The 12996-nt window shown below is 35.8% G+C and overlaps 2 protein-coding genes across 4 annotated transcripts in view; one reads left to right on the forward strand and one right to left on the reverse strand.

Annotated features, from left to right (window-relative positions):
• ARHGEF38 (Rho guanine nucleotide exchange factor 38) overlaps positions 1-12996 on the reverse strand; it is a 131118-nt gene that overhangs the window by 41505 nt on the left and 76617 nt on the right. Inside the window, exons 4-5 of the mRNA XM_021676388.2 lie at positions 7816-7963; positions 2375-2392 (exon numbers count right to left, since the gene is read on the reverse strand). Of these exons, the coding sequence (XP_021532063.1) occupies positions 2375-2392; positions 7816-7963 (166 nt within the window). The remainder of the gene's footprint in view (positions 1-2374; positions 2393-7815; positions 7964-12996) is intronic.
• Positions 1-12996, forward strand: part of LOC110569431 (uncharacterized) — a 140734-nt gene that overhangs the window by 31411 nt on the left and 96327 nt on the right. For 2 of the 3 annotated variants that reach the window (XM_064384038.1, XM_064384039.1), the window contains exons 3-5: positions 261-398; positions 1363-1562; positions 11143-11217. Coding sequence is in view for 2 of the 3 variants with exons in the window: in XM_064384039.1 (XP_064240109.1) it covers positions 1488-1562; positions 11143-11217 (150 nt within the window). In the remaining variant the exon portion in view is untranslated. The remainder of the gene's footprint in view (positions 1-260; positions 399-1362; positions 1563-11142; positions 11218-12996) is intronic. The other variant, XM_064384040.1, reaches the window with a different exon arrangement.

Consider the following 12996-nt stretch of genomic DNA (forward strand, 5'->3'; position numbering starts at 1 on the left):
AGACAAAATATTATGCAAGTATAAAACAATTTGGATTTAAATTTACTGAAATGGAAAGACATTCACAATGTATTGATGTTAAATGAGGTAGCAAGTTCACATACCGGAAATATATAGTGTTCCTATTTTAGTCAATGTATGTATATAAAGAAAAAACTCAGGTGAAGTGAGGGACTCACTGCAATGCTACAGTAGCTAGCTTTGGAATGTGACTGTCAATTGTCTTTACTGTCCTCACTTTTCTTTTTCTTTTTTTGCAGTGTTTCTTCAATAATTTTTAAAATACAAAGAAAAAGGAAATAATTCATAATATTTTGTGATTAATAGGAACCCTTAAATCCAAGGTGGGAATAGCTGGTCCGAAAGGGAACACACACATAACAAGTGAAAGCATAAAGGTAACAAAACACTGCATTTCAAAAGATACGTGTTTAGAATAGGCATTTTTTTCTTGCTTTTAGTGGGAACTTCTATGATTCCTGTCACTTTAATATTGTCTGATGTTTGCATAGGTTATAATTCAAAGTAAACATTTTAGAAATACAACTGTCTTTCACTTTGTATTTTTAAAAAGATAGACTGTAAAAAAAAAAAAAACATAATTTTTAATCGCCATAAGTGAGGGATTTTTGAATGCCATTTAAAAACCCACATCTTGTACTCTTAAATGCCCTTTGGCTGCAACATGGCTGGCCTTTGCCACTAAAGAGCCCAACAATTACACAGCACTTGACATTGCCTTTTGCCCTTTTCTGTAGCACTGTGTGTGCTTCATGACCTCAATGAAAGAAACAGGAAGGAAAATAATTCATGGCAAACTCGGCTTTGATGTGCATCCAGCCACATGCTGGGATTGCTCTTTTTTTTTCAGTTCTTGATGTATAGAATAGGCTAGAGGGAGCAGACACAAGCTGGCTAAATCCTACACAGCAGGATTGCGGCAAGTGCTAGGGCCATTTTCAAGCAAGAGTTTCAATGCAATGCACTATCTAAGTATTCTGTATGTAGAAGTCTGTGCATGCTGACTGTACCAAGAAGACTATCTCCCTCTTCTCCTCTGAATCTCTGTCTCCTCTCTCCTTATTTTGTTTCTTGGTTCCGAAGATCTAATGTAAGCTTTAGAAAAAGAAACCTAAGCAGAATTCGTAGCACATGAAGTTCTTCTCTATCCACTCAGTTATGAAAAGCTCCAGTCCTTGGCACAATGCCAGGGACAAAGGCTGTATAATGAGGCAGCGCCATTTCCCACCCCACATCAACTATCTTTGAAGAGAAGCCAGGAGGCTGATGCACCTCTTTGAATTCAAGTGAGCTCAAATCGGAAATTCATAAAACTAATCTACTCATATCTTTATCCTGTAGGATAGTTTTTCCACTGGAAAAAAAAAAAAAGACTGATAAAGTGAGAGAACTAGTTGCCTGTCTGGTGTCTCACAAATCAACTTCTCAACTTGACTTAGGTATACAGCCTTGGTCTACAGAACTGTATGATGCCTGATTCCTTCACTTCAGTTCCAGAATTCCGTTCTCACTGTTGCTCTGCACCAAAATATGAATGTCAGGTATTTGTTGCTTAAATTAATATAATTTATATTTTGTAAACTTTTTATTTCTTGATGTAAACTCTTAAGGGTTTAAAGTACATGCACACACACAAGCAAACACACACCAGGAGCTCAGGACCTTGAAGAGTTGCTAGTCATAAGCCAAATATGTGTCTGGTAAATAAATTTGAGTTTGTATTTAAGTCAATATCATTCTTTCAGCATTAATCAGCCTAGACACACTTTTCTTCTAGAATAATGGACCTCTTTTAGGGTGTTTGTATATGCTGTTTTTCTAAAATAATTTATATGTTATCCTAGAAAGTGACTATTTCACCATATTTCATTTTCATGCAATTATGTGTATGATTTTTTTCTCCATAAATCGTACAAGATTCCAAATTAGAAGAAATCTAATATTTTCATAAAGAATATTTTCCTATGCATTAATCTATGGAAACTTCAAATACATTATGATATTAATCTGAGATTTTTAAAGACTAATATGTTTCATAGAAAGAAGTGTTTTTGGGCACATTAAGATTCCCAAACATATGTATGATGAGCAGTTCCCAAAGCTTTCTGGCACCAGCAAACTTAGTAAAATATATCAGGATTCTTCTAAAAGGTTTGGTAAAGTATGTGTGATAATAATTTAATCAGTAAAATATGCACCAATAATTGGGCAAATGCCTTTGCAATCTTGAATTATTTATTAAAAACAATACTCATGATTAGAAAAACCAGAAATTCTGATTTGTACAGGAACATTCAACTGCATTTCCTCATGATTTTTATATTTAATTTATTTTATTTTAAAAAGTACTTACTCTTGCATGTATATTTTCCTGTAAGAGAAGAAAAAGAGTGTAAATTCATGTAAATCCATTTATTTAAGGTAATATACAAACATAAATCCTTTTAAATTTTCTTATGTAAGATAAAAGTAGTAAGTAATTTCATGAATACCTTATAGAAGCAGTCTCATTATTTTATAATCATGTCTCTAAAGAATAAAGAAGATGAAAATTTTTCTCTAAAAGCCTCAAGTGGCTATGGATAAATAAAATAGTAACCTGTGTTTATTATCTGATCACTGTGGCCTTTGGTTTCCAACTATTTGGAGTGAAATAACCGTTTTCAATATAAACAATTTTATGACCCATCCCATAATAATAGATGGTCTTTTTACATTCAGTGATTGAGAAAAAATTTAATAAGTACCTAAGCTGAATTTTATAACATTTAGTGGGTTTAATAAGTTTTTTCCATTAATCCCAGTGCTTTGTATATGTGGGCCATGTGTGAAGCAATTGTTTCCTCAGTCTTCAGACATTCTCTATGAATGGATTTCTAGACATCCTAATATAACCAAGTTTTACTGAGTCTAAGACCTATTCGATGGGAATCAAGCACATAATTACAATTTTTAAACAATTAGCAACTGTTATAATTTTAGACAATTGCTAATGACTGTTTAAAGAACTCTTTTATGGCAATGAAAGAAATACCACCACCACCCCTTGCCCAATATTTCCTTCCAATCATTTCCTTTAAGCTTACATGCTTCCTTCTATCCTCTTCTAAAGGGAAATTTTATTTGTCAAATATGCTTTGTGGATCATAGATCAGAAAATCTGGGGAAGAACATGAATAAAAATAATAATACAATTTTCCATGCAAACAAGTAAGTGAATAAGGTGATCATTTAGGAACCAAAACACATACTCTGAAGTTGAAAGAAAAGATTATTCTTTTAACTTCTACAGGAAACATGGATTTTTTTTCTGTTTCATTTATTTTATCCAAGTAAAACCTAAATATCATAATATAAACTAAACATTGTGTTTATGTAGTATAACACTGTATGAAAGGGAATCTGAGAGATTTTCCAATAGGATAAACCACAACCTGTGGAGTAGGGGCACTATATTATAACATCTTTTAATTTGTTCATCATTAAAAAAAAAAAAATCTCTCTTTTAGGCTGAAACTTTGCAGAAGGTAATCCTAACAAAGGCCAATTCAGGAAGGAAGAATTTAAATTATGTCCATTTACCCTTTTATAGGTTAAAGTAATTTAATGTATCTATAACTATACCTCCTATCCTCATGAGCACATTATCATTTGACTCACAATTAACAAGTTTTCATGTGACTATTCCTTAAGGATTATAGTCTTTGTTCAAACATGATGCCATATAACAAGGAACTGAAGGGCTTTCCAAAAGTGATTTTAATTTTTACTTGGAACACTCCATTAGAATAATGAGTATAAAATGTGGTGAACAAATTGAAATGTATTCCTTTGGATTTTGCATTGCATGAGCTTTTAGCTTCCTCCCTGAATGGAGAAGCTCCAGGAGTAATGTGAGCAGCCAAAGTGCCCAGATGACTAGAAGTTAGAAGTTTTCCTCCTGGGGATGATGGCCTTGATTAGCAAGAAGGAAATACAGATGAATTTATAATAACTAGACATGAAGCTAGAAATGTGTCTTGCATCTATCAAAAAACTTAGAAAATCCTCTTCATTCTCTTTCTATTACAAAATAAACAGGTCTCTGGGGCCTCTGAAATGCAGCAGGGACTTTAGTGGTATTTATAAATGGAAAAGCAGAAAAAGGAGGCAGCAGACAGGCTATTCTAATTATAGCTACATTTGCATTTATAGCCACGCTATCTTTTACTTTCCTCATACAGATCAGAAACCTTAAATAACCCCAAGAAAACTTAGTAATAAGATCTTTAGCAATAACTTCCATAATTTTGGAGACTATTTTAATATAGTATTTTACACAATCTTAGTGGCCACTAATTTGACTGTCAAAACTTCTTGTTGAATAAATAAAAACTTGCTAATTTCCAGTTTGTAGACTATAGATGCAGATGTGCATTTGCTTTTTGATAGCCTTAACATCTTTTCTTTTTTAAGGTCTCCAAACTCTGAAATTACTGCTTAGATTGTACCCCTATTGATGAAAAAACACCACCTGCTTCAGGGAAAGCAGCAAATGAGTACTATAGACATGATTTCTCCCTCTAATGTAGTTCTTAACTTGCATGTGTATAGAAAATCGCCTGAGGGTGCTTGCTAAAAGAGCAGACCCTGAACTGGACCACCAGAAATACTATTTTTTTGGTCTGAGGGAGAGCATGGGAATCTGTACTTTTAATACACAGCCCTGGAGGATCTGGCGCAAGGGAACTTACACACAAACACTGCCCTCACGTTACAAAAGGATTCAATATTATTCTCCCTTTTGAAAGACAATTGGCCCCAAAGACTAACTGAAAGCTAGAAACTTGGGTCTGTTACAATATCTCTACTCCTCTTTTGGGAATTAGTCTTGAACTGCAGCCACCCTGAAAGCTTCTGGTGTTATTTAAATTAATTCTTGTATTATTACACATGGTTTTGTTTATCTCCTCAACTAGAGTTTGTGTTCCTGAGAGGCAAGAACTATGCTGATATATATATACATATATATATATATATGTATATATATATAGTTTTTTGCACATTCCTTATGAGAATCTAATGCCTGATGATCTATGCTGATATATTTTTTAAAAATATTTTCAACATTATCTAGCACTTTTAATAAGTATTTATTAGGTCCTCAACAAATGTATTTTAATTTTGGTTAAAAAGCAGCCTAAATTGCTTTAAAATCCACCTTAACTTCTGAGGCATGAAGCCACCTGTCTCGTGGATATTGCTCCAAACAACGATTTCCAATATTCTTGCACAGTATAAAATGGAGGCCACACCTAGTATTCATTAGAAATTGGCAACTGCACTTGGGCTGTGTTATCTAGCCACAAGGAAAGGCAGAGCGGTAGTAATAGCTTTGACTGATTACTTGGCAAGGGAAACCAAGCCCCTAGGGTGTTTCAGGCTGTCTTTGGCCTATAAACCTGTTTGAAAACCTGTTTTCAGAATTTAAAGCTTAGCTTGATTGAGGTCAGTATTATAGTAATGTCAATAATTCTACTGCCCTCAGCCTTCAGGCAGACCAGTACAATCCATCATTAACTTTATTTTCATGGAAAGGCAACTTTTGGGAAAATAGCTCTAACATCACCTATTTTATTTGATTTTCTTTCCTTTAAGAAATAGTTGTGCTGATATTGCTTCTTTTGGATTTTTTGCTTTCTAAACCTTAACACCTTCCAGTGCCTGAAACTATTACCTAAAATCAGAATAGCTCTAAACACAAAATTTGAGGCATTGCCAGGACAATTACTTGAAACTTTCAGAAAAAGACCGAATAAGCCATTGGGTCTGAAAATAATTTTCAGTAACTGAGACTTCATGAGGTTCTAAAATCACCTCTACCTTTAGCTGCTTTTTGGGGATGTGATGCTGGGCTATACTGCCTAGTGGAATCTTCTGGCAGGTTCTAGTTCTTTCTCTTAGGAGTCAAAAACTTAATGAATAATAAACTGACATTCTTCCCTCTGTGAACAGACAGCTCCATTTCTGGTGAACAGTTAGAAGCACATGTCCAAAGTAGATGTACCACATTCTTTTCGGGCAAAGACCTCCATCCCCAGGGCTGGCATTGAGCGGGGGTGATCAAAGGTGCTAAATGTTCACTTGCTGTGACATTTCTCACTCTTAGTTCTAGAAGCCAAGAAGGAAAATGGCTCCAGCTTTTATTGGATCAGATCTTGCCATTTGTTTAAGGTAGGAAAGGTGTTCATTCAAACCCAGGATAATACCATTTCCTTTTTTTCCCAAAGAAAAAAACATCTGAACATTTAGAGGACTGTGCTTCTAACATATGAATTTATTAAAATGGCCACAAAGTCAAACTTGCATGTTTCTCTGAATCAATATTCTAACATTGAACTAAACTGAAAATAGTGAGAAATAATTAACTGGAGCTATTTGCTCATTACATCTTATATTTAAAACTTATCTGGTCATATTGAGTTCCTTAGGACAGAGTCTAAGTCTTATTTACTTTTGTATTCTTAGCACCCAGAACTACGCTTGGCACAGCACAAACACTAAATAAATGCTTGAGATTTGGTGACTTGAATTCTTCTTTTCCATGGCATGAAGAATGGTTAAAACCCACAGTAATTTAATGACCAGTAGAGGGCAATGAAGTTGAAATTTTATTTATTAAAAAAAAATTCACTGGACTCATTTTAAACTCACTTTCAGACCCAATTCTAGCCTGGAAACGCTTCTTCCAGAGTAGTATTGTGATTTCACTTTAATGCAGCTAAAAACCTCTTGTACCACATTAGGATCCCCATCCCCATTCCGGTTGGGGATCCCTCCTTCCCCCACCACAACATAGTATACAGGGGAGGTATGCTACAGGGTCAGACAGATGTGCATTGACTTATACACCACAGCTCTCTGTTTGTTTAATTCCTGGTCTAATCAAGATTATTTGACAGTGGATACATACCACTTGAAAGGGAGAGTCTGTAAGAGAACCACTGGGTAAGATGTGCGGTATGGCAGTAATTTTGGCTTTAAGCTTCATGTGGTAGAAAAATGCATATTCAGTAAGATACCAATTTCATTTAAAATCATCAGTGCAAGCACATACTCACATTTATGTGTATAAATAATATCAGAAGAAGATGATTATTAAGAAGAAAGTGGTTAATAGTGAAATAGCAAGGGGTTTTTATCTTACACATACTTTCTTATATTTTTCAGATTTTCATGGTGAACAGATATTTTCTCTAGAAAAGAAAAAGTACATTATGTAGCACCCACCAATGTTTTAGAGATGAGGAAGGAAGGCATGAGTAATTGTTCTGAAACTAACTTTAGCTAAGCCTGACTTGTCTTCACCAAAATCTCCCCACAGTGAGTCTGGGGAAAGAAGACGGCCATGCAGAGAGTCACAGGCCATTCCACTAACTCCTTTAACCCCTGTGCTCCAGTGGTTATAAGGCCACGTGTTAGTTCACATACTCCTTGAACTATCTGGGAGCAGGCAAGTTACAATAGCTTTAAGAAGAGGCTTTCTTCCACATTTTATATTTTGATATTGCATTTTTCAATCTCTACAGAGCTCTAAATCTTTTCCCATGTTATTTTTAGTCATTCTCACAGGGGGAAAAAAAAGTCAATCAGGGCTTTTGGCATGTCAGCTTTTTATAAAGGGAATGCAAAGCAGAGCTCCCAGCAAGCCTCATAAAACAGGATTTATGTGAGACCTTTCATCTACATCCATTTAAAATGTTCCCTGCTAGGCAACTGAGAGGAGATGGGAATCATCATTTGAAAAGGTCTTACTTTAAGGACTGGATACAGTGGCTCAAATGTTGCTTCAGCTCTTCTTCCTTTTCATAGGACTCCAGTACACTATGTGCTTCATCATGGTGATAGCAGTAGATTTTATAAATATCTTCCAGTGGCCCTTTAATCTGCAGGAATACTTCTCCTGATAAATACAAAACAAAGGCAAAATGACAGCATCAGACAAAACTGGCACTTAGCGTGGTTATTTTCTTCTGTCAAAAAGTAGGATGGGACCCACTTTTCCCCCAGGTTATTCAGGAAGGGTGGAAAACATTGAGTGATTTTTTTCCCCCATTTTCTTTCTTTTCTTTCCCTTTTCCTTCCCTCCCCGCTTTCCTTCTTTGCTCCCTCTTTTTCTGTCTTTTCTTCCTTTCTTTTATAAAACAAAGGATGGATAAGTTATTAGAGACAGGCAGCAAAAGAAAGCTGGTTTTCTCAAAGGTGACCTTACTCACAAGGTTGATGTGCAGAATTGGGGTTAACAGTTGCAATTTAGAGTTGGTGAGCATGGATTTGAATCAGGCTGTGCTACAGACTTGCACTGTGACTTGAGAAAGTTATTTTAACTCTCTAAACTTGATGACAATAATAGATTCAATTTCAGAAAGTTGTTATAAAAATTAAAAGAGGTGGCATTTGTAAAGTTCAGAGTATAGTAAATACATATGAAATGCTTGAAATGAAGCAGTTTTTTGTTAATTTATAAGAGATAGAGAAGGTGAAATTTCAGGTGCTGGGTAAGTTATTTTTCAATATTTACTGCACTAATACTTCCTGAGACCCTCTGAAAGGCAAGCAATGGGGTTTAGAAAACTTAAATATTTCCTTCTGTGTGATAATAAAAAAATAAATAATTATTTTAAAAATCAGTTTAAAACTGTGAACCAAGGTTATGATTGTGTCTTTATAAAGCAACTTAGGCTAATTTTATCCAGGCATTTAATGAATCCTTTTTAATATTATGATAAAATAGGATCTATAACTTGTGGCTCAAGTAGATATTGGACAACAGTTTGATTTGATCACACACTCCATTTACTTAAAGATGAGTATTATGCATCCACTACCTAACCCAACACTGTATTACATTATTTGGCAGATACCCAAGAAATATGTGACAGGGTCAGCTCTCAAAACATTGCAAATTTGAGACTGATAATGATTTGGTGGCTGAATTAATTTGCATGGCTTAATAGATTGACAGTGATCTGGACCTATTAATCTGGACCTATTATAGTTAACAGGAGTAAGTCATTCTTTCCACAGAAATAAAAGTGCCCTTAGTATTTTCAACATGTTTTTCACACATTAACTTCATCCTTGCATGAAGAGAGAAGAGGTTATTTATCCATATTAATTAAGGATAAATAAATCTGAGTTTGAAATAAAAAAAGATTTTTTTTTTCATCTCAGGATGAGAGGCCATATTCTTATTTTTTCCTTGAATTTTAGCACATACCCCCCACCTCCAACCCAGTTCAGAGCTTTGCTGAACACTGTATCAGGTGATGCACTTGGAAAGAATGCTAAACTCGAAATCAGAAACAGTTTAGGGTTTATGTGGGGAATTTGAGAATGACCTTTAAAAATTTCAGTAGCTTTTAGGGTACAGGTGGTTTTTGGTTACATGGATGAATTATACAATCAGAGAATTACTTTTTAAATAGATGAGTCTTAGTGCCTTCATTTTATTTGTAAAATGAAAATAACAGAAGCCATTGAGACTCATTTGAGAGTGAAATGAGATGACAGATATAAAAAATGCCCACCACTGACTAGTTGCTCAAGAATTGTCATTTGTCTCTTAAGGTTGCTTTACTACCTCTAGAATTAAAACACTAGCACTTTTAAAGTATCACATTCTTTTCTAATTTATATCCAGCCAATAAAAGATTTTTCCTTTTCATTATGTGGGATTTTCCTGTGATTATATGATTATAGTTAGACTCTGAGGTAATGTGAAAGAATGTGCATACGTGCAAGTGTGTGTGTTTGTGTGCATGTGTGTGTGTTTTAAGGTTTTTGTTTGTTTTAGTAGTGCTTTTTGGGGGCCTGTAAGAAAAGTCAATGACTGAGCATCTTTGGAGCTGAAGAATGCAAGATTCTTGTTTTGTTTCTGATATTTTACAGAGTTTATCCTTCTACTTGTGTAGCTCATATACATTTGTTCTTCAAGACTAATAACACCACAAACAGTAAGAGATAGAGAGTAGAGGAAAGGAAACAAAATAAGACAGTTATTGAATTTAGGGTTGGGCATAAGGTGAAGGGAGCCCCCCAGTAGCAGAACCTGGTAGCACATGGGAACTAGTGGCTTTGGCTGGGAGGTCCCAGAAACGGGACTGGTGACAGGCTTAGATCACAGACTTAGATGGATTCTCAGCAGCAAGTGGACAACAGTGGACATGCATAGACACAGCCCAACACAAGATGAAGCTGTAAATAAGTGTGCTCACTACAAAGAAGCTAAAAGCAGAGACCAAACAAGGAAAGAAATCAGGACAATCTCATGAATCCACAAGGTGATCAAATCAGAACGTCAAAAAACGAAGAACAAAAACACTTATTTTTATACACAATGAACTCATTAAATGCAAATTATCTTGCATTTTCTTTAACAGGAGTGGTCTAGTTTGAAAGAATTTATAGCTCTTCCCTTAACAGGAGAATCTTCTTTTATTCTTTTCCAAGTAAAATTCTGTTGAGGCTCTAATAATAATTATTAAAGTTAAAAGATATTTAGTACTCTAATTGAAAGTCATTTATTCACCCAAAGGCCAGGTACAACACTGGCAGGCAGTATATTTTATTCCCCTCCCAGCCCTAGCAATGTATTCTGCTTCATAATAGTCCAGATGAAGCAGTGTGTCTTGCAGCAAAAAGTGATTCTGTTTCCACGGTAACATAACTCTCAGCTGCATTTCTTTAGTGGTGAAGGACAACTGCTCTCTCTAATGTATGTGGGTTTGAGGGGATGATTAGTAGCAGAGAAGGGACTAAGCCAACACCATTGAAGGTAATTTCACTTGTGGCTACCTATCACAAAGGCACCAGAATCCTATAAAATAAATAAAACGAGTGTGCTTTTCTTTTTAAAAATTCTACAACCCAAGAATTTCTGCATTGACATCCCCAAAAAGCAATTGCCATGCAAAGGAGAAAAAAAATGCACCATTTTAAATCTCCTTAGTTATCTTCATTATAAACGACTTCCCAAAATACTGATATTATGTCTGGATATCATTACTCCTATGTTGCAATGTGTTCCCTTTACTGATGTGAATAAACGGATGCTGCTCTTTCTGTTTATTTCATGTGCAGCCCAACATGTGCCATACCAAAGCAGTTGGCTCCTATATTATTGTAATCCTGCTCCAAGATGAATTTCTTCTGCAGGTAAGTAAACCAGGGTAAAGTCCTTGTCCTGGGTTTTGCTTAGGAAAATGGCGTAAGAGGGAAGAAGTAGTTGTATTCCTTAGTTCATCCTTTTTTGAAAATTTACAGGACGATCATCATGCATGAAACACTTTGGTAGGTCCTGTAGATACAAAGAGCCAACTCTTCCTTCAAAGAACTCATACAGGATACCAAGGGAGAGAGAGAAGACTGAACTGTCATTTACCACACTATGTGAAAAGTAATAAAATACAGAGGGGCAACTATTCAGCCCTCGGGGAGCTTTGATCAATGCTCATAACAGCGTGCCCTTGAAATAGGACCTCTGAGTGAGTGAAAAAGCCAGGAGATAGGTGTCAAGGTCTGTTCAGAAGCTTGGAGTGCTCTAGTATGGCTGGATGGGACCAGAGCACCTTGTGGCACAGAGCTGCCAGACAGCTCTAGAACACACGTCTTCAGACTTTTACACAGAGGGTAGAGACGGCCCACTCTCACATGTCTGTGAGGAAGTTCCAGAAGGGACTGTAGAAGTGGGCTGGGGCCAGATCATGAAGGACCCTGTGCAACATTAAGGAGGCGGAACTTTCACCTGAAAGTGATGGGGGAGCACCAATAGATTTTAGGCAACTGACCAGACTGCATTATAGAAAGACAATTCTGGTAGTTATTCACATGAAAGATAAAATTTTGGGGAGGAGTTTGTGAGATTAAAGAAGATAAACAAATTGAAAGGCTTCTATAATAATAAAGTAAATAAACAATGAGGGGCAAAAACAGAAAGTTATTGTAGTTAAGAGAGAGTGCACTAGAGTCAACTGCCTGGGTTCAAATCCTGGTTTTACCATTAATTGATATGTGACAGCTGGGAAAGTTACTTATCTGTTCCTTAATTTCCTCATCTGTAAAATGGAGATAATAATAATAGTAGGGTTATTTGAAGATTAAATGAGTTAAAATATGTAATATATTTGCATCAGTTGCTGGCACATGCAAATGCTCAACAGATGTTAGCTATAACTAAAGCAAAAACAAAGAGGATGCAGAAGAAAGGGAAAAAAATGGACATCAAACGTGTGAGAGATGATTCCAGGCATATGCAAGAACTGTGGTTTAAGTGACCATGTGGGTAGACACTGACGGCATAACAGAGTTTAATGGAAAAGATGATGATTTAATTTTGGATGTATTGAGTTTGAGTTGCTTATTGTATATTCAAGTAGAGAAGCCCTTTATGAAATTGAATGTATGAATCTGGGATTTAGGAAAGTAATATCTTGGACAGAGATGTAGGTTTGTAAAAATTGGGTAGTAGAAGGCACAAATTTATATGGTCATGCAAGAAATTTCAAAGAATGAGAAGAAAAAAAGTGCTTGAGGACCAGATGCTGGCCAACACTAACATTGAGGGCAGTATAGGAGCAAAGGAGACTACAGAGAAGCCTAAGAAGGCGTAGCCACGAAGAAGGATCGGCATGAGGAAAGACAAGAACAAAAAGTGAGAAATACTGCCAAGATTGAATAAGTCTGTGGGTTTATGGGTGACAGACCTTGCTAGTTGTCTCCCCATCATCATAATCTGCTTCTAAAGAAATAGAAGTTTTGGCTGCCCCAAATTAAAATGGCATTTCCCAGCCTCCCGTGTAATTGGTGTGGCCATGTATTTAAAGCCCACAATGGGATATAAATGGAAGTGTCCCGTGACAGTATCCAAGAACTTTCCTGAAGAGGCAGGTGGCTGAGCCTTTACACCATCTTCATCCTTGTCTCTGTTTGCTACCT

Source organism: Aotus nancymaae, unplaced genomic scaffold (genome assembly GCF_030222135.1).
Source record: "Aotus nancymaae isolate 86718 unplaced genomic scaffold, 86718_ANA_hifiasm-v0.15.2.pri h1tg000033l, whole genome shotgun sequence".
NCBI lineage: Eukaryota > Metazoa > Chordata > Mammalia > Primates > Aotidae > Aotus > Aotus nancymaae.